Source organism: Podarcis tiliguerta (genome assembly GCF_965153285.1).
Source record: "Podarcis tiliguerta genome assembly, chromosome: 1".
In the NCBI taxonomy this organism is placed as follows: Eukaryota; Metazoa; Chordata; class Lepidosauria; order Squamata; family Lacertidae; genus Podarcis; species Podarcis tiliguerta.
Window position 1 is genome coordinate 23,980,242 of NC_139534.1, and position 24,392 is coordinate 24,004,633.

The 24,392-nt window shown below is 40.8% G+C and overlaps 1 protein-coding gene across 1 annotated transcript in view; it reads right to left on the reverse strand.

Moving 5' to 3' along the window:
- TTN (titin) overlaps positions 1 to 24,392 on the reverse strand; it is a 285,564-nt gene that overhangs the window by 87,341 nt on the left and 173,831 nt on the right. Inside the window, exons 186-223 of the mRNA XM_083403724.1 lie at positions 24,052 to 24,178; positions 23,692 to 23,955; positions 23,325 to 23,591; positions 22,886 to 23,149; positions 22,649 to 22,788; positions 22,363 to 22,489; positions 21,948 to 22,214; positions 21,578 to 21,844; positions 19,967 to 20,233; positions 19,631 to 19,770; positions 18,486 to 18,612; positions 17,510 to 17,652; positions 15,897 to 16,020; positions 15,374 to 15,640; positions 14,981 to 15,078; positions 13,675 to 13,843; positions 13,308 to 13,574; positions 12,060 to 12,326; positions 11,678 to 11,956; positions 10,746 to 11,154; positions 10,516 to 10,640; positions 10,145 to 10,411; positions 9,432 to 9,701; positions 8,705 to 9,007; positions 8,308 to 8,610; positions 7,296 to 7,483; positions 7,082 to 7,196; positions 6,096 to 6,380; positions 5,389 to 5,540; positions 5,110 to 5,257; positions 4,133 to 4,310; positions 3,919 to 4,040; positions 3,510 to 3,797; positions 3,122 to 3,418; positions 2,533 to 2,719; positions 1,673 to 1,788; positions 1,283 to 1,582; positions 76 to 375 (exon numbers count right to left, since the gene is read on the reverse strand). Coding sequence (XP_083259850.1) covers positions 76 to 375; positions 1,283 to 1,582; positions 1,673 to 1,788; positions 2,533 to 2,719; positions 3,122 to 3,418; positions 3,510 to 3,797; positions 3,919 to 4,040; positions 4,133 to 4,310; positions 5,110 to 5,257; positions 5,389 to 5,540; positions 6,096 to 6,380; positions 7,082 to 7,196; positions 7,296 to 7,483; positions 8,308 to 8,610; positions 8,705 to 9,007; positions 9,432 to 9,701; positions 10,145 to 10,411; positions 10,516 to 10,640; positions 10,746 to 11,154; positions 11,678 to 11,956; positions 12,060 to 12,326; positions 13,308 to 13,574; positions 13,675 to 13,843; positions 14,981 to 15,078; positions 15,374 to 15,640; positions 15,897 to 16,020; positions 17,510 to 17,652; positions 18,486 to 18,612; positions 19,631 to 19,770; positions 19,967 to 20,233; positions 21,578 to 21,844; positions 21,948 to 22,214; positions 22,363 to 22,489; positions 22,649 to 22,788; positions 22,886 to 23,149; positions 23,325 to 23,591; positions 23,692 to 23,955; positions 24,052 to 24,178 — 8,224 coding nt within the window. The remainder of the gene's footprint in view (positions 1 to 75; positions 376 to 1,282; positions 1,583 to 1,672; positions 1,789 to 2,532; positions 2,720 to 3,121; positions 3,419 to 3,509; positions 3,798 to 3,918; positions 4,041 to 4,132; positions 4,311 to 5,109; positions 5,258 to 5,388; positions 5,541 to 6,095; positions 6,381 to 7,081; positions 7,197 to 7,295; positions 7,484 to 8,307; positions 8,611 to 8,704; positions 9,008 to 9,431; positions 9,702 to 10,144; positions 10,412 to 10,515; positions 10,641 to 10,745; positions 11,155 to 11,677; positions 11,957 to 12,059; positions 12,327 to 13,307; positions 13,575 to 13,674; positions 13,844 to 14,980; positions 15,079 to 15,373; positions 15,641 to 15,896; positions 16,021 to 17,509; positions 17,653 to 18,485; positions 18,613 to 19,630; positions 19,771 to 19,966; positions 20,234 to 21,577; positions 21,845 to 21,947; positions 22,215 to 22,362; positions 22,490 to 22,648; positions 22,789 to 22,885; positions 23,150 to 23,324; positions 23,592 to 23,691; positions 23,956 to 24,051; positions 24,179 to 24,392) is intronic.

A 24,392-nucleotide genomic window follows, 5' to 3' on the forward strand; every position in this document is an offset into this window, starting at 1 on the left:
AGGAAAACAGAAATTTAAAAACAATGACATAGTTTGTTGAAGCTGAATTCTGAGTGTGTGCACTTGAAAACTTACTGAAGGTGTCTTTTGCAAGAACAGAGTCCTCAATTTCACAGTAGTCACTCTGCCCCACTGCATTTTCTGCAGCCACACGGAATACATACAGAGAGCCTTCTGTTAGTGGTGTCACTGTATATTTGGTGTCCTTAACCGTAGTATCAACCGTCTGCCAGCCTTTCCGCCGTACGTCTCTCTTTTCAACAATGTAATTTGTAATAGGAGAACCTCCGTCCCGTTCTGGTACTGTCCATTTAAGGTCTGCAGTGTTTTTAGTGATATTAATGACCTCAAGCCATCGAGGTGGTGAAGGGGGATCTGTAACAATATTAAAGCAAAATATTATTAATTTGAATATGTTTTAATGTTTCCATTGCACCCTTAACACAAACCATAGTTCTAATGAATTAGTGATGATGAATTAATTGATGTATCATCTTTTACATGTGTAACCCATCAATTTACAATCATATCACAAAAGCAGCTAAAAACAGTATACCCGAAGGAGCATCTCCACCCCCTGAGGTCCAGCTCCAAGGGCCTTCTGGCGGTTCCCTCACTGCAAGAAGTGAGGTTACGGGGAACCAGGCAGAGGGCCTTCTCGGGAGTGGTGCCCGCCCTGTGGAATGCCCTCCCTTCAGATGTCAAGGAAATAAACCACTATCTGACTTTTAGAAGACATCTGAAGGCAGCCCTGTTTAGGGAGGTTTTTAATGTTTGATGTTTTATCGTGTTTTTAATATTCTGTTGAGAGCTGCCCAGAGTGGCTGGGGAGGCCCAGCCAGATGGGCGGGGTATAAGTAATACATTAATTATTATTATTATTATTATTATTATTATTGAAAAACAATTGCAAGTACAGACAGTGGCTGCCCCGCTGAAAGCCCCACTCCAAGTTACTGTGGAGCAGGCTTCTGATACTTTTGGGACTTGAAGAAGAAGAAGAAGAGTTTGGATTTGATATCCCGCTTTATCACTACCTGAAGGAGTCTCAAAGCGGCTAACATTCTCCTTTCCCTTCCACCCCCACAACAAACACTCTGTGAGGTGAATGGGGCTGAGAGACTTCAGAGAAGTGTGACTGGCCCAAGGTCACCCAGCAGCTGCATGTGGAGGAGCGGAGATGTGAACCCGGTTCCCCAGATTGCGAGTCTACCACTCTTAACCACTACACCACACTGGCTCTCAGGAGACGCTTTCCTGTCAAATGCAATGGCCAACTTACTCAGTCTCTCCTTGCATAGCACGGGATCGCTGGGCTCGCTAGGCTCACTCTCTCCAGCTTTGTTCACAGCTCTGACTCGGAAGGAATATTCTTGCTTCTCCATAAGCCCTTTGAGGAAGTGTTCTGGTGTGGGGATGCCTTCAGCCACTCTCACCCACTCGTCTGTGCCAGTCTTTAACAATTCAATGACATATGATTCAATCTTGGCACCGCCGTCGTGTTCTGGCTTCGTCCAGTTCAAGAAACAGGAGGTCTTGGCAACGTCTTTGACAATTGGCTTGCCGGGTGGCCATGGGGGATCTAGACATGAATTGATAACTTGGTTTAGAAAACGCAGCATTATGACTTGGAGTAAGTTATAAAATTCATCTAAGAAAAATGCTTTCATACCAATAGGATCCTTCACTAAGACTGGTTCTGTTGCTCTGCTTGGCTTTCCTGGCCCAGCAAGATTCTCTGCCACGACACGGAACTTGTACTTCTTATGGAACGTGAGACCTTTAACCCTAATAGTAATGATGATAATGCTCCAAATGTAAAATTGGTAATACTAGTCAACACTCTAATTCAATACTCTGCATCATCACAAGTGCACCTTGTGCATAAAAAAATCAATACCTTTGAACTGTTCAGAGCAAATATCACCCCAAACCAGAGACTCCCTGTGTACATGGAGGAAGGACTTTCCTATTACTGTATCACTAGAAAGTCTCAGACACAGCTTCCTGAAGCCAATCAGAAGCTACACTTTGGCTTCTGAACGTTTTGGAAGTTGAACGGACTTTCGGAACGGATTCAGTTCGACTTCCAAGGTACGACTGTACTGGGAGTTCAAAAAGCAGCAGACTATATTCATCTCTAAGAAGTTCTGATATCAGCACTAATCTTATGAGCAGCTGCAGTGATGTAGAATCACATCAGAAGTCACAATCCCATTACTGTTTCCACAGCAGAAATTGGTGCTACTGATAACACACATAGTACAGTTGTCCTATTCAGTGACACTGGTGGATGGTTATGAACATGATTTAGGTAAGGATATTTTCAATGGTTATTGTAGACCCAAAGTATAGACAGCAATACAATTATTCGATGCTATTACAGAGCACCAGTTAATATTTTATTCTAATGCATGACAAGGAATCAAGTTCAAGAGTATATAAAAGGCAGCTGTTTACCTAAAAACAAATAGCAATCTTCTCAGTTACCTAGCTATATTTTTTTAAAAACGAAACATATAATGATCTTACTTGAATGTCGTATCTTTAACTGGGATTTTATTGCAACGGACCCATTTATCTTGATCAGGGTCCAACCGTTCAACCCAATAACCAGTGATCGGGCTGCCACCATCTTCATCTGGTTCTACCCAAGTCAAGGTTACAGAATCTTTAGTGATCTCAACAGGCTGAACTCGTGTCGGAGGACCTGGTGGATCTGTACAAAGAAGTAGAAAGGGGAACATTGACATACTTGCAATTCCTTGTGTGCAAATGTAATAGGAAGCACCTGCAGCAATAAATGCCATTTCATCAAATAAAACAGTTGCCATGTAGAGGCTGCTTGAAACTGTCTCTTTGTGGCTGCTGCCTGTTCCACATGACAAGCAGTTTATGTGTACCAGCTTGCCATGAATACTGACCCTTACCCAGAGGCTTATCTCCATGTCAGCAATTATAGCGTGGAGACAAACATTATGGTGCGGACTGACCCACACGGAGAAGTGGTACCTATCAATGACACGCCATGTGGAGCGGCTACCACATTATAGTTTCTAGTAGGCTCCCTTGGCAGCCATCTTGTGACAAGCAGCCCTTTCTGTCAAGCGAATAGACTTACCAAATGGATATTTAGCAACGATAGGAACGGACTGGGCTGGTTCTCCAACTCCGTACATGTTTTCTGCGCTGACTCTGAAGATGTACTCCTTAAGTGGTGTCAGGTTTGTTACTTTGAATTTTGTTTCTTTGATAGTAGATGATAGTTTGTGCCACACTTCACTGTCTGCAGCTCTTTGTTCCAGAACGTAGTTCGTGATTCTGGAGCCGCCATCGTCTCTAGGAGGATTCCAAGTCAAAGCACAAGATACGTTTGTAATGTCGGAGATATCAAATGCAGCTGGTGGGCCAGGCTTATCTGTGGAAGCATAATAGTAGTTTGAACCTCTTCTATTCAAATCTTTCGTTAGGAAAACATTGAAAGTTATTTCTGTGGAAACAAAACATACCTAGGACATTAACTTCAACTGTAGCTGTTGCCCGACCGCTGGCATTTACGGCTTCAATAATATAGGTGCCGCTATCACTTCTTTTGCTCTCTGTTATTATGACTGTGGAATGGTTAGGTTTGGATTCAATGGTTATTCTTTTATCGGGTCTCAGGGTCTGTTCAGCTTTTGTCCAGCTAATCCGTGGCTCGGGCTTTCCATTTACCCTTGCCGGCAGCTCTATCTTAGTTCCAGCTTTGACAGTGATTCCAGCAAGCAGTTTCACATCTAGGAAAATCTCAGGGGCCTCTGATTTGAGAGAAGAATCAACATATTGTTAAAAAAGAACACGCAACCGTGCACAGCAGAAACACATTCACCAGTGTTTTCAAGAGTATAGATTAAGTATGAGTGGGAAATCAAAAATTACCCATTGCATCCATAGCTTGGATTTCATCTGTTGGCTTGCTTGGTCTACTTGCCCCTTGCCTGTTCAGAGCCTTCACGCGATAAGCATACCATTCTCCTTCCTTAAGTTTTGTCACTTCCATTCTGTTAATCAGAAAACAAGTTCAGAGTACTGCATATTTAAATGTAACCATCCAATTTTGTGAAACATTTTTCTTCATACTGCAAGCTCTTACTTTGTCTCAATGACTGGCTCGCCACAGGGCTCCCATTTGTCAGTGCCACGCTGGCATTTTTCAACCAGGTAGCCTTTGATACGAGAACCGCCATCATACTTAGGGGGATCCCACGTGAGGAAAATGGACTTAGATGTTGGATCCCTCCATTTCACATTCTCTGGTGGATCAGGCACCGCTGCAAGGAGTGGGGAGGAAAGAACATGTATAATTGTCTTGTATATAGTGTGTGCCTTAGCTTTTTTAATTCTTTACTGTCTCTGGGGTGCTCTTCTCACATTGGTTGGCATCCAACAAGTACCCTGCACAACAGGAAAGACCCATTTGTGCAAGGTAGCTCCCTGCTTTCTGTCAATTGAGGGTCCACTAATACTAAGCAAGGGACACAGGTGGCGCTGTGGGTTAAACCACAGAGCCTAGGACTTGCCGTTCAGAAGGTTGGTGGTTCGAATCCCCGCGACGGGGTGAGCCAACCTAGCAGTTCGAAAGCATGTCAAAGTGCAAGTAGATAAATAGGTACCGCTCCAGCAGGAAGGTAAACGGCGTTTCTGTGCGCTGCTCTGGTTCGCCAGAAGTGGCTTAGTCATGCTGGCCATATGACCCAGAAGCTGTACGACGGCTCCCTCGGCCAATAAAGTAAGATGAGCGCCACAACCCCAGAGTCAGTCACGACTGGACCTAATGGTCAGGGGTCCCTTTACCTTTTATTTTAATACCAAGTAGCAGCTCTTCAGTGGGTACTGAGGGCTGCAGTGCAGAAGAGGGTGTGTGTGGAATTTTTTTTGCACATAGTTCCAATTATGCATCTTTGGATCCAAGCCTCAGTTTTTCTAATACAACAGGTAAGTCATACCAAACCCTTATTGATTCAAACTCTGCTCCTTGCTTTCTTTCAATACTTATGTTGCATAGCACAAGTTACTATGTAAAATGCAGATATACAAAATCAATAGGAATAGTTAATTAAGAAAACTCACTAGCAGGTGCTGACATGTTGACAGGCTCATCAATGTAAGCAGGCTCTCCTGGTCCACATTTGTTACATGCTGAGACCCTGAACAAATATTCTTTTCCTTGAACCAGATCTGGTACAGTGAACTCTTGGTCAAGGACGTTGTCGATCACCTAAAAACAAGAGAGGTTCCAAGTAATTACAGAACTTTTTCCCCCATAGCAAGCACCAGAATATTTCATACCATCTTCAGCAATACATATTAGAAATATAGGTGTTTTGGTTTCTTAAAGAAACTGCGTACCTTGACCCATGTTTTGCGGCTCACTTCACGCTTTTCAATAAGATAGCCAGTCAATGGGCTTCCTCCATCATCTTCAGGAGCTTCCCAATTTAATTGGACTGAGTTCCTAGTTATCTCTCCAATTTGTAGTTCTCTTGGTGCGCTTGGGCGAGCTAAAAATAAATACCCATCATATTATAAACTTATTATATATATATATATATATATATATATATATATTACTTATTCTTTCTTTGATGGAAGACTTTGGCTGTTTGGTTACACCTACTAGATTTTAATTCATGCTTCATTTTTTTTAAAAAGAAAGAAGGATTCTTACTTCTGAGTAAGCATTCTTAGGACAGACTGTTAACTGTTAATAGCTAAGTTTATGATCTCCGTTGTATTATAGGGTTTCATAACAAAATGGTACAATAGAAGTTGCCAACCTAGGCTCTCTTGGGAGGAAAAGCAGCACATAAATTTAATAAATAAACATGCTGCTGTTGTTTAGTACTATTCAGGGGTGCCAACTTGAATAAAATATTGGGGAGGCCCAGATAAGCCCTGCCCCACACAATCGAACACACGTCTTGGGCCCTAGGAGTTGGCTCCTATGGTGCTATTAATAACAAATTTGGCTTATTGAAACTTTTGGATTTTACACACATGGTTATTTACAAAACAGGTTATATACAATTCTTCAGAATATATACTGGATTGCTCACCAATGACATTAACATTGATTTCTCCTGATACAGATGACACAGGGTTTTCTAATTTCAAGGTATAGATGCCTTTGTCTGGCCGTTCACTTGGGGTAATAACAAGCTCTGCAAAGGCTGCAGATGTGTCAATTTTCACCCGGTCACCCTGTTCTAAAACTTTGTCGCCGACAGACCATGTGGCAGTTGGGACTGGATAGCCAGTAATAGGAACACGTATTTTGACGGGATCTGGAACAATAACCTCCAGTCCATCTTTAAATCCGCTTAAGTCCATCGTAGGCCCAGCTGAAATACAAACACAAATTATGCCGATTAAAGTTATAAACTTCCTTTTTTTCTCCACAACACCATTAAAGGGCAATTGCCTTTGGAATCTGTTTGAATGGAAAGCATTATTATAGATGCCTTCACGTGGCGTTCTATCTATTGAGAACACATCATAAAACTGTTTCATAATGTGATGAAATTAGCAATATAGAAAGACGATATATAAGATTGCTCCAATTTAAAGACACCTAAATGTTCAATTTAATACAATTTTTAAAAATTAAAAAATTCTGACTTGTTTAGCAATGCAGCCTTAGAGGACAAATTGTAAATGTAAAACAGTGCTACCTAGTGAACGTTAAGGGTTTCCCTCCATTTTAGTATAGCTTAGATGAGGCCTAGAGACCCTGTGGCCCTCTAGAAGTTGTTTGACTTCAACTCTAATCCCTGGCCTTTGGCCATACTGGCTGGAGCTGATTGGGGTCCAACAACATCAAGAGGGCCACATGGTCTCCCCACTCCTGTTTTAGACTTTTACTGCTGAGAGGGGGGCTGGTTTTGGTATCCAACGTATGAGAGCAATATTAAAGTATTGTTTTTATGAACAAGCATGAATTATGACATTCATAATGTCATAGATGTCTCAGATGAACAGATGAATAGTCTCAGATGAACACAACCTTTCCTTGACTATGGCAAGAAACAAGAATTCAACTTACTGTGAGGATCATCAGCAGTCAGTGGTCCAATAGCTTCAGCAGGATCTGACACACCAGCAGCATTTTCTGCAGATACTCTATAATAATACCTGGCTAGAGGTTTCAACCCAGTTACCTATGAAGACAGAGGAAAATGTCATAATTAATAATCACTATTTTTTATTTTTTTAAAAAAACCTTAATAGGCATTTTACTTCGGAAAAGAATATGCTACCTTATAATTAAGACTAGGCACAAGTTTTGCGTTGCAACGGATCCAGTTGTCTGTGTCCTCTTCGCGCCTTTCAATAATGTAGCCCAGTACTGGGCTGCCTCCATCTTTCAAAGGAGGTTCCCATGTAAGTTTCACAGATGACATAGTTTGGTCAGAATGGTCGAGGTTAATGGGAGGACTTGGTTTTTCTGCAAAACACAATGATTTGCACAATATGACAGATGGCCAGAATCAGAAGAACTATGCAACTAGTCCCACAAGTCTGGAAGGGCTACTCTTGAGTTCCTCAAACAGCAGTATCCTAAGACCATGCCAAACTGCTGTTTTGAAACTAGCAGGAATGTCCAAAGTACATGCGATGTGATATAGGGGCATGTTGTATATAGAAACAATAGGCATTAGCGCAGGGGTGAGCAAACTTTTCCAGCAGGGGGCCAGTCCACTGTCCCTCGGACCTTGTGGAGGGACGGACTATATTTTTTTTTGGGGGGGGGTATGAACAAATTCCTATGCCCCACAAATAACCCAGAGATGCATTTTAAATAAAAAGGCACATTCTACTCATGTAAAAACACGCCAGTTCCCGGACCATCTGTGGGCTGGATTTAGAAGGCGATTGGGCCGGATCCAGCCCCAGGGCCTTAGTTTGCCTTAGTTTGCATTGGTGCATATGTGCAAGCCTTAGAGTATGCCAAAGGTAGTTTGCTAGATTCTCACCATAGTCTTCTACTAAATAGATTACAGTATTATTTCCATAGATCCTTCCTCACTGAACATCAGTGGTGGGTCCTTGTTTTAGAGCTTGTGTGGAGCTTCTATTATTTTCATTTTCTGACACTGCTAATTTCTCAAAACAACATATATAATGGTTTCTATGAAACTGAATAATAAACCCTGGACTTTTGTTTGAGATATATCAACTGATTCACTCAAGTCTTTCCTGTTTTCATATTTTATAAGCAAATGATATTATAACTATCTAGAAATATTTTCTTATCGTCTGCATACTAACCAATTGGATCCATTATCTTCACCGCATGTGTAGAAGCACTAGGTTTGCCAATTCCAACCTGGTTTTGAGCTCTGACTCTGAAAAAGTATTCTTTGTTTTCCACCACATCAGTTAAGGTTCCAGCTAAGTCATGTGCTCCTGTGGTCATGGCTGGTTCCCACTTGATCGAAGCTCTGTCACGTAATTCAATGATGTAGCCCGTAATCGGAGACCCTCCATCATAATCTGGGGGTTCCCAAGTAAGAGACGCACCAAATCTGTTCACATCAACAACTTGTACATTGAGAGGAGGTCCTGGGACATCTGTAAGGTCATAAGATATTTTTTTTAAAAAATGTTATTATCCCGTTCAAAAGAACTTCAACAAATTATAGTCTCCAAATAACAATTTTCTTACCAAATCTACTCTTGGCTTCCACAGGTTTGTCTGTTTCGACTGGCTCACCGGTGCCCACTCTGTTTTTCGCACTCACGCGGAAGAGATACTCCACACCTCCCTTTTGAAGGCCAGTCACTGTGTATTCACAACTGTCGGCACGATCCGTTGCCAAAATCCAGGTCTTTCGTTTGACATCACGCCTTTCAACAACATACCCAGTGATTTTACTACCACCATCACTTTCTGGTTCCTCCCAGGCAAGGCTAACTTCACCATCAAACGTCTCGGTTACTTCCAGGTTTCTAACTGGGCCAGGGACATCTGGGAATAAAGCGAAAGTATGCTTACTTAAAAGAATTTGGGATTTGCTTTGAGTTTCATAAAGCAATAACAACTTAGTGAGGTTTGTGAATGCAGTTTCTTCTTTCTCTCATCATTACAGTGGTACCTCAGGTTACATACGCTTCAGGTTACATACACTTCAGGTTACAGACTCCGCTAACCCAGAAATAGTGCTTCAGGTTAAGAACTTTGCTTCAGGATGAGAACAGAAATTGCATGGAAGCAGCAGGAGGCCCCATTAGCTAAAGTGGTGCTTCAGGTTAAGAACAGTTTCAGGTTAAGTACAGACCTCTGGAACGAATTAAGTACTTAACCCAAGGTACCACTGCTTTCATTTTCCACACCAGAAAAAAAAAAACCAACCCTTGGCCATAGGACAGAGTACAGGAAAAGATGAGCTTACCAATAACTTGAACATTGATGTGTGCTTCAGCTTGGCCATGCTTATTTTTAAGGATGATTTTGTAACTCCCTCTGTCAGTCGTCTTTGCTTCGTGAATTCTGAAGGTGGTACTCTCAGGTGTTGTATCAACAGTAAGAGTGGGCAAGGCTTCTTCTCCCTTCAGCCATTCAGCTTCTGCTCGTGGGTAGGCATCATATGGAACCACCATAGTCAATGGCTGCCCAACATCTACCACAAGGTTCTGATCAGCTATCTTTATTCTTGGAGCAGCTAGTAAAAAAAAATCAATGAAATACATTACAGAAAATCTGAAACGGAAAACAACAGTTCAGTGAGCTGTTTGTGATTTTTAAGCAACTTTGGTGCGAAGGGAGAACCAAAATCATAACCATTAGTAATGTTGTATAGACACCATCTTGTCCCATTCTGGTCAGTGGGGGCACTATTGTTGCCTCCAACATACAAAGATAATTAATCTGTGCTGGGTCATTTTGTCTTCTAAATGCACAGAAGCTACATTAGAAAGCTGCATAATAAAGGCTACAGAAACACATGAGAATCATCCAACGTGATTGTAGGTTCTCAGTTACAGATCTTTTTTATTACCACTAGAAGTGTGTTAATCACTGAAATTAACACCCAGAAGAAGTATTTAAAATGTTGCATTACTCATATAAATATTATTTTATTGTTAAAAAAATTTAGAGGCTTACCTGCCAGTTCTAGCTTAGCTCGAGCTTCTTTATCTTTGGCAATAAATCTATATTCTCCTTGATCGCGAGGCCTAATCTCACAGACTTGCAGCCTATGGACTTTTCCTTCACTCATCATTTGGTGTTTATCTCCCTGGACTATTATCATGTTATTTCTCAACCATTTGACTTCCACCTTATCTTTATTCAGTTCAGCAAAGAAAAGGACATCAGAGCCAGGGGCTTCGTAAATATCTTGCGGTGGCCGGATAATCTCCACAGGAATTTCTGGTCAAAATAAGAATAAAATTTAGATTGTGTTGACATACTTTTTTTTTTTTTTACAAAAAAAATATTGAAAGGTGAAAGATAAATAGACATTGTAAACATACCCTCCACAAAAAGTCTTGCTCTGGATCTCCTGTCATCCACACCACAGGAATATTCGCATTCATCCTCTGGCCTGCAGTCTTTTATGATTAACCTGTGTAAATTTCCATCCTTTTCAAACTGATACCTTTATTGCAGACAGAAAAAAAAGGATTGTGTGTTAAATTCAGAGGCAAGAATCCAGACAGCAACCATAGTGTACCACCAACCAGTTTAAAGCACCTGCACCTACTTTTTGCCCTCTTTAATTTCTCGTCCGTTTCTGTACCACTTCACCATTGCTTTCTCTTTGGAAAGCTGGCAACTGAAGACTGCATCATCAAATTCAGTGACTGTCTGGTCCTGCAAGTGCTCAATGAAATCTGCAGGTGCCTCCGTGATAATAAGCTCTGCAGCCGACTTGTCTTGGCCAGCAGTAACAACGTACTCCCCTTCATCTATAAATCCACAGTTTTTAATGATAAGCGAATGCTTGTATTTATCCACTTTGTACAAAATGCGGCGGTCAAAGGTGACTTCTTCACCATTCTTTGTCCACTGGAGGGTTACGTTGAGGCGGTTAACCTTACACCAGAATGTGACAGACTTCTTCTCCATGGTTTCGATGTCTTGAAGAGGCTCAATAATTCTGAGGTCTTCCTCTGTTTAAGAGAGAAGTGGTTTGAAAAGTGTTGTTAATTTACATCCTTATCCAAACAGTAATTTGGCAAGAGTGAAAGCCTGTGCCACTTAGAATAAGAAAACACCAGGACTTTTTTTCCAGCCAGTTCCAGCACCTCTCTCTCTCTCTCCCATCAACCCTTCCGTGGGTCCTATTGTTATCCTTTTCAACTGCATATTATATCATAGTCCATATTTTATGTCTCTTCATTTTATCCATAATATTTGCTACCTTACAAGTGTTATTGCAGTCCTGCTAATGTTTTATTTGGGTCTCCCAAATAAATTATAAATTTCCTCCATTGTTTATTGAAATTTTTGGTCTTCTTGGTTCCTGAGCTTTCCGGTCAGTTTTGCCATTTCGGCATTGCCCAACATCTTAGTCTGCCATTCCTCTCTGGAATGGCACACCTCTCAAGTGGGCACCATTGCCATTATAAGAGAACAAGAGAGGCATTCATGGAAACTCTTTTTCTAGAATAATAGCCCTGGGAAAACACTTACCAAGCACAGTCAAAGTAGCAGAGCTCTTTACTTGTTCTCCTCTCTTGTTTGCCAGGACTATGTTGTAGGTTGCTTGGTCATTCAAATGGGCGTCTCTAATTCTTAGAGTGTAAACTAAATCCTTATGGACCATGATGTATTTTGCGCTGTCGAATATTGCTTCTTCATCTTTGTACCACTTCGCCTTGGCACCTTCTGTATTAACCTCACAGTTAAATACAAGTTCTTCTCCCTCTTTTACTTGTTGGTCCTTCAGTGGGATGACAATCCTGAGTTTTTCTGCAATTTGAATTTGAATATTATTATTATGATGTGAATTACATCCTCACAAAGGAAATAAAAGCATGCCCACAAATGTATGAGAAAGCCCCATAAAGCTTACCGATCACTGTCAAGCGGGCTGTTGCTTTGGCTGCTCCGACCATGACAGAATAAGTTCCATCGTCATCCAGAACAGACTCTTTAATGACCAGGACTCTCTTTTTGCCATCAGAAATTATGTCATACTTATCATTGGCTTCAAGAACAGTATCATCCCTTATCCACTGTACGTCAAAGGCTTCTTTGGATACTGAGCAGACAAATTCTGCTTTTTCTCCTTCAACTACTTCAACGTTCTGTGGCCTGGTTATAAATTCTGCTGCAAGTTCTGAAAAAGACGTTGGGCATATTGTTTGTTGGTTTTCGATATGGGGATAAGTAGATCACCCCCCCCCCCCCGATCTAATTGATAACCGAAAATATTTTCAGTCAGCAAAAGACGCCTCAGACTGACTTGACATGGCCGTGTCCTAGCATAGAGGACACAACCGTGCATATTCGGTCAATAATAAATGGGTCAAAAACCCTACTCAGCGGCACACATGTCACTAGGACTGGGTGATATGTGGTTTTCAACATCGTGATGTTATCACCAGCTAAATACCACAATATGCTGATATATCACAATGTCTGAAATAAGGAGGGAGGAGTAAATAAGATGAAGAAGCAGCTGAGATGCATCGTCCAGCCCTACAATTGAGCAAGCTCCCATTCTGCTCCAGCTCATGCTGGAGGTGTGGATGTGGGGTGAGCTTCCTTAAACTGCTCAGCTGAGGCGCACATGCGCACACAAACACACAGAAGGAAGGAAGGAAGGAAGGAAGGAAGGAAGGAAGGAAGGAAAGAGCGCCTGTTCATTCACCTCAAGGAGACACAGAAGCACCGGCTGACTTTCTGGTTTTTCAAATATAGTCGTGCCTTGGTTTTTGAACAGCTTAGTTCTAAAACGTTTTGGCTTCCGAACGGCGCAAACCCAGAAGTGAGTGTTCCAGTTTGCAAAATATTTTTGGAAGTTGAACATCCGCCGGGGCTTCCGCAGCCAATCAGAAGCCACACTTTGGTTTCCAAACGTTTTGGAAGTCAAACGGACTTCCAGAACGGATTCCGTTCGACTTCCAAGGTATGACTGTATTGTGAATTTTTGCATAGCACACACACACACACAAGTTGTGATATATTGCTCGGTCATTTATTTTGAAATGGTTATCACGATGTCTAGAAACCGGTTTGGGGTAATATATCAATATAGCACCCAGCCCTACATGTCACCTGGCAACACTTGTGAAAAATTCCAAAGTAGTTTTCTTACCATGAACTTTCAGCTTGCCGGTTGTCTGACTGCTAGGAAGTTTGCAGGTGTATGCTGCTGCATCGTCAAGACTAGCATTGTGGATGACCAAAATTCTCTTCCGGCCATCAGCAATCTGTTCATATCTACCACCTTCAGGCAACTCTTCATCGCCTTTGAACCAAGTTACTTCTGCATCGGGCTTGGAAACTTCACAAATCAATTTGACAGTGTCTGTTTCACTTGCTTCCACATTGGGAAGTTTTTTGGTAAAGACAGCTTCCTCTTCTGTAAAAAGAAAAAAGAAGAAAATAGTTGTATTTGATCACAACAGCGACCAAGCCATTGCTCTTTCATGTAAATGCAACAAACTTGATTCTAGCTTTACCTATCACTGTCAGCATGCCAGAGGTTCTGGCTCCTTTTGCTTCACATGCGTATTCTGCCTCATCATCAAGCAGACATTTGTTGATAACAAGTATTCTCTGGGCACCTTTAGCAATGATGTCAAACTTCTTGCCTTTTCTGATTTCAACACCATCCCTAAACCACCGTGCCTATATTTAAAATAGTGATAAAAATCAAGTTGAACAGAATGCAAAGAAGAGATACTGCAATATCAACTGAAGCAGTAACTGAGAAATTGAAATATATAATTACTGACTGTATTAGATTAAAGCATGCCTGGATGACATTTTAAGCTAAACCATAAACCAATATTCCACAGTGAATATAGATGCACTCCCTATGAACATGTCAAATGGTGCACATTTTACTGCAATTATTTTTCATCTAAACCCAGAAATCAGTTGCAAGCATGAGAGTACTGGATCCATTGTTCGTTCCAATTCGGCCGTTTGGAAGTTGCACATGTGGAGATGAATTAGAAAATTGACGATGGTGCCAATCACCTATTGGAAAGGGCATAGGATTTGGCTCTATAACCAAAGTAAAATATGTAGACAGAATCTACATTCAGATAGGTGTGTTTTATTTTCATTGGCAGTACTGGTTTTTGTTATTAAGGTTCTGGAAGTCTGCTTACCCCCTTTTTAGGAGGGCGGCAGCTTTGTGGGACGACCAGCACTCCCCCCCCCTGCTGCCGATGCAGGACTGCGTGTGGTGAGCTGATCCCAGCCAGAGCGAGAGCTTCAGCTCACACTCACAACTTGAAATCCTGTTCCGCGTCAGCCTGCTGAATTGGCCAATGGCAGGCTGGTATGGAGGGTTGAGCTCTCTGGGGGTGGGCGTGAGGGAACAATCAGGCTATGAGAATCCTTAAGGACCCATGCCTCAGATCCATATTTCCACATCGTGGCAGCCCTAAGAAAGCTACTCAGGTGCCAGTCTGATCCTTGAAAAGCAAATGGGTGGGAAGGGTGCTCAGAGGCTTTGAGGGCACCTAAGGAAATCAATCTTATGGGGTGAAAAAGATGAAGCTGCTTAGGTACCACGCTGGCAACCGAAGATTTATAGTAAGGAGCTAGTGAAGGTTGGACTGAATGATGTAGGCAACCTAGATCATCTTTTGGTTTGAGCTATTAGTAGCCACGATTTCCACCTTCTAAATGCTTTGGGCTGCCCTAGTACTAGAAAAATAGTAAATGTTTCCTGGTGGCTATAATAAATGCTTTGAGATTCTGTGCAAAAGCTATTGACAAGGGCAAATATTAAGAGACACAAACATTACACACCTGAACATTTGGTCGGGAAATTTCACATTCAAACCGAGCAACTTCTTTTTCTTTAACTTCAATATCCGTAAGGGGCTTTGTGAACTCAACATGAGGTGCTATAAGAAAAGAAAAATTATTTCCAGTTTGAAAACGATCTCTTTTTTTCTTATCTGTGAATCTCAATTTATAGCAATGGCCTTAGTTATAATAATTTATTCTAATAGAGTTATGATAAAGTAGAGGTTCCCACTTTTGTGGATGAAAGAAAAAGCCCAACCCACTTAAGTCAAAGGTCTGCTTGTTTTACAGCACCATCAGACTGACCTACCCATATATCTGCAACATGCCTACCTTTGGAATCATGGAAACAAGTATCTATGTCTTTATAAGGAAATTATGAGTAAAACTTACGTTCAACGTTCAAGAAACAAGACGTCTTGAAATCTTTAGAATCGCATGTGTACGTTTTAGCATCATCCAGTGTGCAGCCGTGAATGATAAGTTTTCTGACTCTGCCATCAGCAATTATATCATATTTCTTTGTCTTGTGGATTTCTTGGCCATTCTTGAACCATTTCACTGGTGCATTTTCTCTGGATACTTCACACTCCAGAACTGCAGTAGCTTCCTCCTCTACAGTCTGGTCCTCAAGAGGCTTAGTAAACTCAACAGGTGGTTCTGAGGACAGGGAGGAAAAAACCCCCACAAATCATGTTGGTGCTATATGCATCATTTTTTCCTCCCAAGAGATTGAAAAGCTAGCTATCATTCTGATCTTTTTAAAAGACTGAGTTATGGCCAGAATTCTTTTCAGCATTTTATGTGTAAAAAGTACTGCAGAAAAGGATCGGCCCAATCATACACTTTGCCTAACACAGATCAGTCGTCTCTAGCATACTGCTAAGGGAATAAATTGTTACTTTAGGAAGCCTACCTTTTACAAAAAGATTTGCTTGAGTTCTGAAATCCTTTGCAGTCAGTTTGACTTCTCCAGCATCTGTTAGTTTCACATCTCTTAGAACAAGGGTGTGAACTCTGCCTTCAGCACGGGGCACGATCTTAAAAAAAGAAGAAGCAATGTTCAGGAGAATAGATTTGGTAAGAAAACATGTTGCGACCTTATATCAAACATTTGTGTTAGCACATGTCTGTCTAAATGGGCTGGTAAACAAAGACTTCCGGTTATACACCCATGCACTTCTGGGCATGCATTGGGGCCTCTCTGATTTCTTGTTGCAATTTCAGCCCTTTTACTGCATCAGCCGCCAAGCCCCAAAGGCCTCTAGAGTTTTGTGGGAGTCGGCAGACTGAATCCACCAGCTGACTGCTGGAACTGTAAACTTCTTCAAAGGGTTGATATAATCCAAATCAATCAAAAAGGAGAACTACAGTACGTGTATAAGAAGCTTTTCATCATCGCTTCCCAGGCCAGCTGGGAAGAAGTCAAGAGAGACCTGGTTCTGCATAGATTATAGTCCCTTACTGGACTGGGGTAGGAGTGCCCTAAACACCATTGTTTGTGTTATCATAGGCCCATTTAAACTGATGTAGATGGGTTAATCAGAAGCAAAACATAAAATCTTGCTAACTATTAATATGAAAGTTGAAATAAAAGTTGAAATATTTGTGATGCATCTAATAATGCTTCACCATTAAAATACTTTTCATGGGAACAGTAAGTATTAATCTATCGATTTAGTTAAATCTTGCTATGCTAGTTTAAATTTAATGTTTTGATTAGGCTGAATTGGCTATGGTAATTTCAAACTTGCACTAGCTAGGCCTTATATTAGCAGGTATAGGTCTGTTTTCCTTTGCAAATATTCTCTGCATAAGCCTATCATTAATAGACACTCTAACGATTTAAACAGAGGATCTAAAAAAGCATGCACCAAATAATATTTCACTGAAAGCAACTTCTGCATGTGATTACTTATACTACTTTATGGCTTGCTGCTAAAACATTTTAAATATTGAATGAACTGCATTCCAGGCTGTTCACATCTCAGCGCTAACAGCACACTTGATGAAGGGTTAAAAATAGCTGGTGAGAAATGCTCTGCGAGCAGATCTACCGAGAAAGTTATCTGGAAGCCTGCTCAAATGCCTGAAATGGAATTTCAATCTCCTTAATCCCCTTATATGCAGAACTGGATGCCAGCTCTACATTCAGAGAAGGGAAAGAATCAGGAGATGCAAACATTCATAAACTTCCCCACTAATATCAAAATATTACATATCCCTTTATGTTAGCACTGATACAAAACCTCCCCAACCCCTTTCACCTCTCCCTTTGAAACTTTTATCTTCCACCATGTGGACGGAACTGATTTTTCTGAATGATATTTTAGAATAGCGCCTTACAGTGCAATCCTATGGATCTCTACTTGGAAGCAAGCCCCATTGAGCTCAGTGGGGCTTACTTCCAGGTAAGTATGTATAAGATTGCACTGCTAGTCTCACAAAAGGGAGGGGTAGGAGAGAAAGAGGGAAAGAAATAGGGTTTGACATGGGAAAAGGGGAGAAGAGAAAGAATGTCTTCTGTACCTTGTCACTGGGCTCCAATTTCTGTCCTTTCAAGAACCAGTCCACTACAATTCCCTCATAGGAGAGTTCGCATTCAAAGTTTGCCGTTTCACCAGCTGTTACCGTTACATCCTTCAAAGGCCTCAGCAGGCCAATTACACGTGCTTGACGGAACGAAGAAAACATCTTCAGATTAGCCACCTGCACCTTTTACTAGCGGCCATAGTGCCTTTCCCCAAGAGAGAGGGAGTATGATGTACAGAGGCTATTTAAATTCCCTGGCTAGATCTGGGCCCTTGGGGTTTTCAGGGGGAGGGCTGGTCACTGGAGATTCCCTATTTGCGGAGCCTGTTCCTTTTAAATGAAAAGATCAGCAAGAAAGCTACATTGCATCTGTCTCCTTTGCCAAGCCCTGCATGCCTCTTGCTAGATAAGGCATGCGCCTTCCAAAATAGCAAGGTCTACAATTGGATAGAGAGACAAGTGGTCACCAACTGTGTAGGGTGTTCCTGTCCATCAAGCTACTGGCACTTTCCACAAATGTCAGCATGGTGTTATCTCTCAGATCTTATACCCCAAATGCCAAGCACAGCAGAGAGTCCGTTTGTAATATTTTAGATTTCATAACAACTCATTATGCTACCTTGCCAGTCATCCTGGAATAAGGAGGGGCGATACCAGTGGTCTAACAACCTGTTCTTATTAACTAATTGAAAATCTTTGTATAATACCTATCCCACGATCTAAAAACAAACAAACTAAATTAAAAGTATCAGCATTAGCTTATAAAAAGCTTTTATAAAGAAAGAATAAGTGACACAACTATATCAAATAACTACTCCTCAACTTAAGCTCACCCGACTGTCTCTCCTTCTCATTTACTGTTCCATTAACAACAGATCACATGCCCCACTCTGACTCCCAACTTGTTTCAGTTTAGCTCAGTTACTGATGTAAAAGTCAAATGATCTTACAGATAAACTTGCAAGACACTTACGTTTTACTCGAAGATTGGCAGATGATTTGGCATTGGCTGCTTGGAAGTCTACGCTACCAGCCTGGTCCAAGCGCACGTTGTAGAGTGTAAGACAGTGCCTTTTGCCTTCCTCCTTAATTTCACAGTCCTTCCAAGAGCAAACAAATGCAAAGGTTTGTACAACACTTGTTTTTAATAGCTTTCACTTCCTTTTATCAGGTCCATATTTCTGGTATTTGGATATTCAAAATGGTAGCAACCTTTCATTCCCCTTTGGGGACAAAACATTGAACTGGCTGCAACTGATTCTCAATATCCTGCCTCGGAGTACAAATACCAAAACAACACATTCTCTGGCATGTACGTTGACAATACTTGGACCCCATTGTTCTGTATCTAATGACTGTGTGAGCGGAAGGGAGCTTGTGCAACCAATCTTTCCCCTCCCCACTGCAGCCCACTGAGCCTCATGAAAAGCCTCTTTGGAGGGTCAGAGGCCCTCCTGAACAGCGTTGGCTGTGTTGCAGCCAGCTGCTAAAGAGATAAAGTTGGTCAGGGCACTGTGCGCAACCCTTCCATCTGCTCACACAACCAATGGCTACGACCTACTGAACTTTTGCAAAACTTTTACCTCAGGCCTTGAACCACGCACTGTCCAGATCAATGAGATGTTAATGTGCTAAACATGCACATTGATTTTCAGAATTGTTTACATGGGAACATTAACAAAAAGCAACCCCTATATATGGCTACAATGAACCAATTGATTACAGTTATTAACTTTCAGAGGCACCTGGTACATTGCTTTAACAATTGTAACCAACATATTTTTATCAAATATTATTTACATATTACTTACAATTGCTTTTCATTACAAAAGCAATCTTCAGATTTCTAACGTTAAAACTGCTCCCCCTGAATTATATATTTTCTGTTGTGTAAATATGAAACATGGATGACTACATTCTATATATTTTGCTTAACTGCACAATTTACAATTCCAGCCATTTAAATTGTGTTGATATAGAAATTATTTTCTCAGCACCCCTACAGTACTTTCTCAGATCTTCCAAAGATTTTCCAAAGGTTTATGTTCTTCCATCTGCATATTTTAGGCAATATAAGTCTCATTTAGAAGTGGGGAAATATTTAAAAGCATTGCTTACAGGTGTCTGTGTCAAGGGCTCCCCTTTCAGTTTCCAGTTAGCATGAATATCTTCCTCAGAGATTTCTGTATCAAAACGTGCAGTCTCTGTCTCAAATATTTCCACGCTATATAAGGGACGTACAATCTTAATATCACGATCTGTGAAGGAAAAAAACACCACACCAATATTATTACCTTTCATAACAATGTTGATGAGCAGGGTTCTACAACAGAAGGATCAGGAAGATTTTATTTATGTGTTTATTAAGAAGATTTATATCTTGTCTTTCGAATGAATGATCCTCAGGGCGGTTTAAAATAGAATATAATAATACACCAGTAAGGGTGAACTTGCCTTCAATGTTCAGCTTAGCAGAAGTCTGATCAGTGCCGCAATCACAGGTATATTGACCAATGTCTTTCTTCAAGGCTTTTTTAAGGATGAGTATTCTCTTTTTGCCATCGGCCTTGATAATAACATTCTTAGACGGAGTTAGTTCTTGTCCGTCTTTAAACCATTTTACGGGAGCATTTGCTTTGCTAATTTCGCATTGCAAAATCACTTCGTCTTTCTCCACAGCAGTGTAATCTTGAAGCTTCCCAGTAAAATAAGGGTCCCCCTCTGCAAGTCAAGGTGAATATGTGACATTCTAAGATTATTCATACATTCAAAATAGTACCAACTTATGCAAGACAGTTCTCTTTTCAGGTAAGAGTGCTTTTTAAAGATTTTCTATGTAGGATAAAGTTTTCTAAAAGCAAGTTTTTAAGAAACTTTAATAGAGCAAATTATTATTATGAGGTAAAAGTAGCTGATTCTGCTTTTCATTTTGTTTCCTTTACATGGACCCTAAAGAAACGTGTTTCTGTGGTACACCACAAAGTGGTTTCTTATTTCTTCATTATTTTGGTTATTTAAAAGAGATTTATACCCCGCCTTCCAGAGATTTGGATCCACAAGGCGGCTTACAACAAATTCAAAACAAACTTAGACAACACGACATCCAAAAATTTGTAGGAGGGATGATGTTTCCCAAAAAACAAGACTAAAACAAAAATAAAATGGCAGCACAAAAACTTACAGCAGAGCCATATAAAGACACTGAAAGCTATTACTGATAATAAAAAAACAGGAAAATAGGACCATTTCAAAGTAAAGCCTGAATGACAATAACAAGCATGAGAGTTTGGAAAAAGGTCCCAACAGATAAAAACATCGGAAACTGCCTTTCACTCAGTCAGACCATAGGCTCAATCTAACTTAGTACTACTGTCTACAATGGTTGGTTGTAGCTATGCAGGGTTTCAGACAGGAGTCTTTTCCAATACTACCTGGAGAAGCAAGGGATTTAACCTGGGAGTTTTTGTGTGCAAGGCATGTGCTTTGCCACCGAAATATTCTTAAATGATGATTAGACTTGTATGTGAAAAGGATGTTCTTTTAGATATGCTGGTCCCAGACCACTTAGGCCTTTATAGGTCAGGACTAGGACTTTGTAATGTGTTACCGGAAAGAAACAGGCAGCCAATGGATGCAATGTTTTAGAAAAGGGTGCAAATTCAAAGCAACAACTACAATGAAACAATGAACCGAAGGACAAATAAATAACAAAAGGATTGCTAATAGGGTAGCATGGCAGTATAACAGAACACATCAACTAGCGGCAGTCAATCGTCAGAAGCTTTCTGAAAGAGGATAGATGGCCCCCCAAAGAGGAGCTCATATGAACCTCTTCTTGAAAGCATGTTCAAATGTATGAGGTCTGCTGCCAAGAAAGCCCTAATATGGAGGCAAATCTAGCTGTACCATAAGAATCTGGAATGGGATCTCCCCATAAGATTTAAAGAACTACTCTGAGGAAGGGGAAACCCATGTGAATAAAGCTTCTAAGCACACGGTTATGCTTCTAGTTGATGTTCTATCTAAGAAGAGCCATAATGTAAATCAAACTCAGACCACACATACCAAGGACAGTAAGCTTAGCTTCACACGATTTGCCCATAGCTTCCACTTTTATCTGAGAGGTGTCATCAATATTGAGATCTTTGAATGTGAGCGTATGGAATTTTCCATCGTCCTTCATTGAAACAACCTTGGTGGTATGGAGCCGTTGGTCATTCTTATACCAGATAACAGGGATATTGTCATGGGAAAGCTCAACAGTAAATTCTGCAGTCTCACGCTCCTTTGCAGTTACATCCTTGAGAGGGGTAATGAATTGAAGGCGAATGCCTAAACCACAAAAGCATCTCGTTAAAGTTAAACTGTGACGAATCAAATGACATAAATATGAAAGCCAATCACACCGTCAGGAGAACCAGAGCTACAAACAAACCTTCAATGATCAGCTTTGCACTTGTCCGTTTGTCTTCGGCCTCAAACATATATTTAGCCTCATCCTCAAAAGCCACACTCTTAATGGCAAGTGCGTGCTTTGTGCCTTCTGTTATAATTTCAAATTTCTCATCCCCTTCAAGCTCTTGGGTTCCTTTCAACCAACGGAAAGTCTTCGGTTCCCTTGATACCTCACATTCAAACTTCGCAGGATCCTTCTCAAAGACTTTAATGTCACTGAGAGGAGTTATGAAGATGAGAGGCAGCTCTGAAATCAAACCGGGTTATTAAGAGTGTTAGACACATGTTTGTTTGCTTTTTTTATAAACTGCTCCAGCAATGGGTTTTATTGATGTTGCTGGGCATTAAGAAAACCCTGCAAGATGGGTTGGGAGTTGATGCCTTCTGAAGCCTACCTTTCACTTTCAGATTTGCAGCGCTTTTCGCATTTGCAGCTTGGAAGGACACTTCTCCTGTCATATCCAGTTTGCAGTTGTAAAGAATCAAGACATGTTTCTTGCCATCTTCAATCATTTCACAATCCTGATTTTTATTTTTTTATGAGGGTGGGGAAAAAAATAACAGATTTGTCCTAATCACTTATGTGTTCTCTAAAACTTTCTAAGAATTGTTTTTGTGCGTTTCTCTTAAAAAAACACCACTTGTGCTGTGGTTTGCTTGTTTTTTTTGAAACAGACTTACAGGTGAAGCTGTTAAAGTTTCTCCCTTTAACTTCCAAATGGCATGAACATCAGGCTCAGAGATTTCGACCTCAAATCGTGCTGTTTCGCCAACAAATACTTCCACTCCATAAAGAGGACGCTCTATTTTTATCATACGAGCTGAAAGCAAATATGTATATTTCTCAGATTTCCTGCCTTGACCAGTAAGGTGTACAATGTTTCGAAGAGTTTCTACTGAAGGAGGACAATCACTTACCCTCAATCTTAACTTCAGAATTTGTCTTGTCAGTTCCACAGTTACATTCATAATTTCCCTTATCAGCATCGGTTGCTTTTTTAATTTTTAATATGCGGCGCTTGCCATCAGTCTTGATGGAGATTCTCTTGGAAGCTACAAGTTCCTCACCATCTTTATACCATTTCACTGGCACATCTTTGCTAAGTTCACACTCCAGAATGATATCATCTTTCTCAACAGCGGTATAATCTTGCAATTTCACAACGAAATATGGGTCGGCCTCTACAAGATATGGGTCAGGTATGAAGTGTTGTTGTATTTTTTTGAAGAGGTTAGTAATCAGAGTGAATTAGTACATGAAAAACATAAATACTAAAATACATAAAGATATGTATTTTATACATACATATAATAGATACAGATCCAACCAGTAACAAAATGTGACAACATAAATTACCTAAAACCTTCAGGTTTGCCTTAGTGTGCAATGCCTTCACTTCAGCCTTGATTTCGGAGATGTCATCAAGTGTCACTTCTCTAATTTCTAATTTGTGTTTCTTCCCTTCTACAGAAATGAGAACTGTTCTGCTATTGTGGATTTTCTTATCATTTTTGTACCAGGTTACTGGCATATCTTCGTGAGAAAGCTCAAAATCAAAGTGGGCTGTTTCTCCTTCCTTCACTGTCTGATCTTTGAGTGGGGAGATAAATTTCAGCCGGACACCTGAAATAGAGAGAAAGACAATGAATGCCATCCGGTCATAACCAGCGACTGATTCTTGTTGTGACTTTTACAGTGTAATTCTTGACAGCAATGAACTTGCCTTCCACAAACAATTTTGCAGTGCTTTCCTTCCCTTCGACTACAGCAGTGTACTCTCCTTCATCATCAAACTGAGAATCATTGATGACCAGAATGTGTTTTGTTCCATCTGCAATTATGTCAAATTTTTCTCCAACTTTGATTATATCAGTGCCTTTAGTCCATATCACATTGGCTTCCCTGGTGAGCACACATTCAAACCTCGCCTGCCGTTTCTCTGGTACAGTCACATCTTTCAAAGGCACAGCAAAGTCCAGCTCGATTTCTGCAGATAAAGAGAATATTGAATATTTCCCCCCACATACTACGATGGCAGAAACGACAGGCTAATTGGAGACACATTTTTAGTGAAACACCTTACCTTTCACTGTCAAAATAGCCGAAGTCACTGCATTCAATGCCTGGTAGAGAACCTCTCCAGCCTGGTCTAGTTTGACTTTGTGTAAGGTTAAGAAGCGTTTTCCTCCTTCGGCTCTGATCTCACAAGTCTGGAGGGAAAAGATGAAAAAGTTCACGGTAATAAAAGAAAATTCTAATCAAAGCATGTTGTGTCGATTTAAAAGCAACAGTTCGTAAATGTGATGGCGAAGTCCTCTATGTAATTGAAGTGATCCAGGGCCAAGATATTCCCATGCTCTTCCATCCTCCTCTGAGCTAAACAAAACTTGGAGCTGTCCAATAATAATCACCCTAAAATTCCTT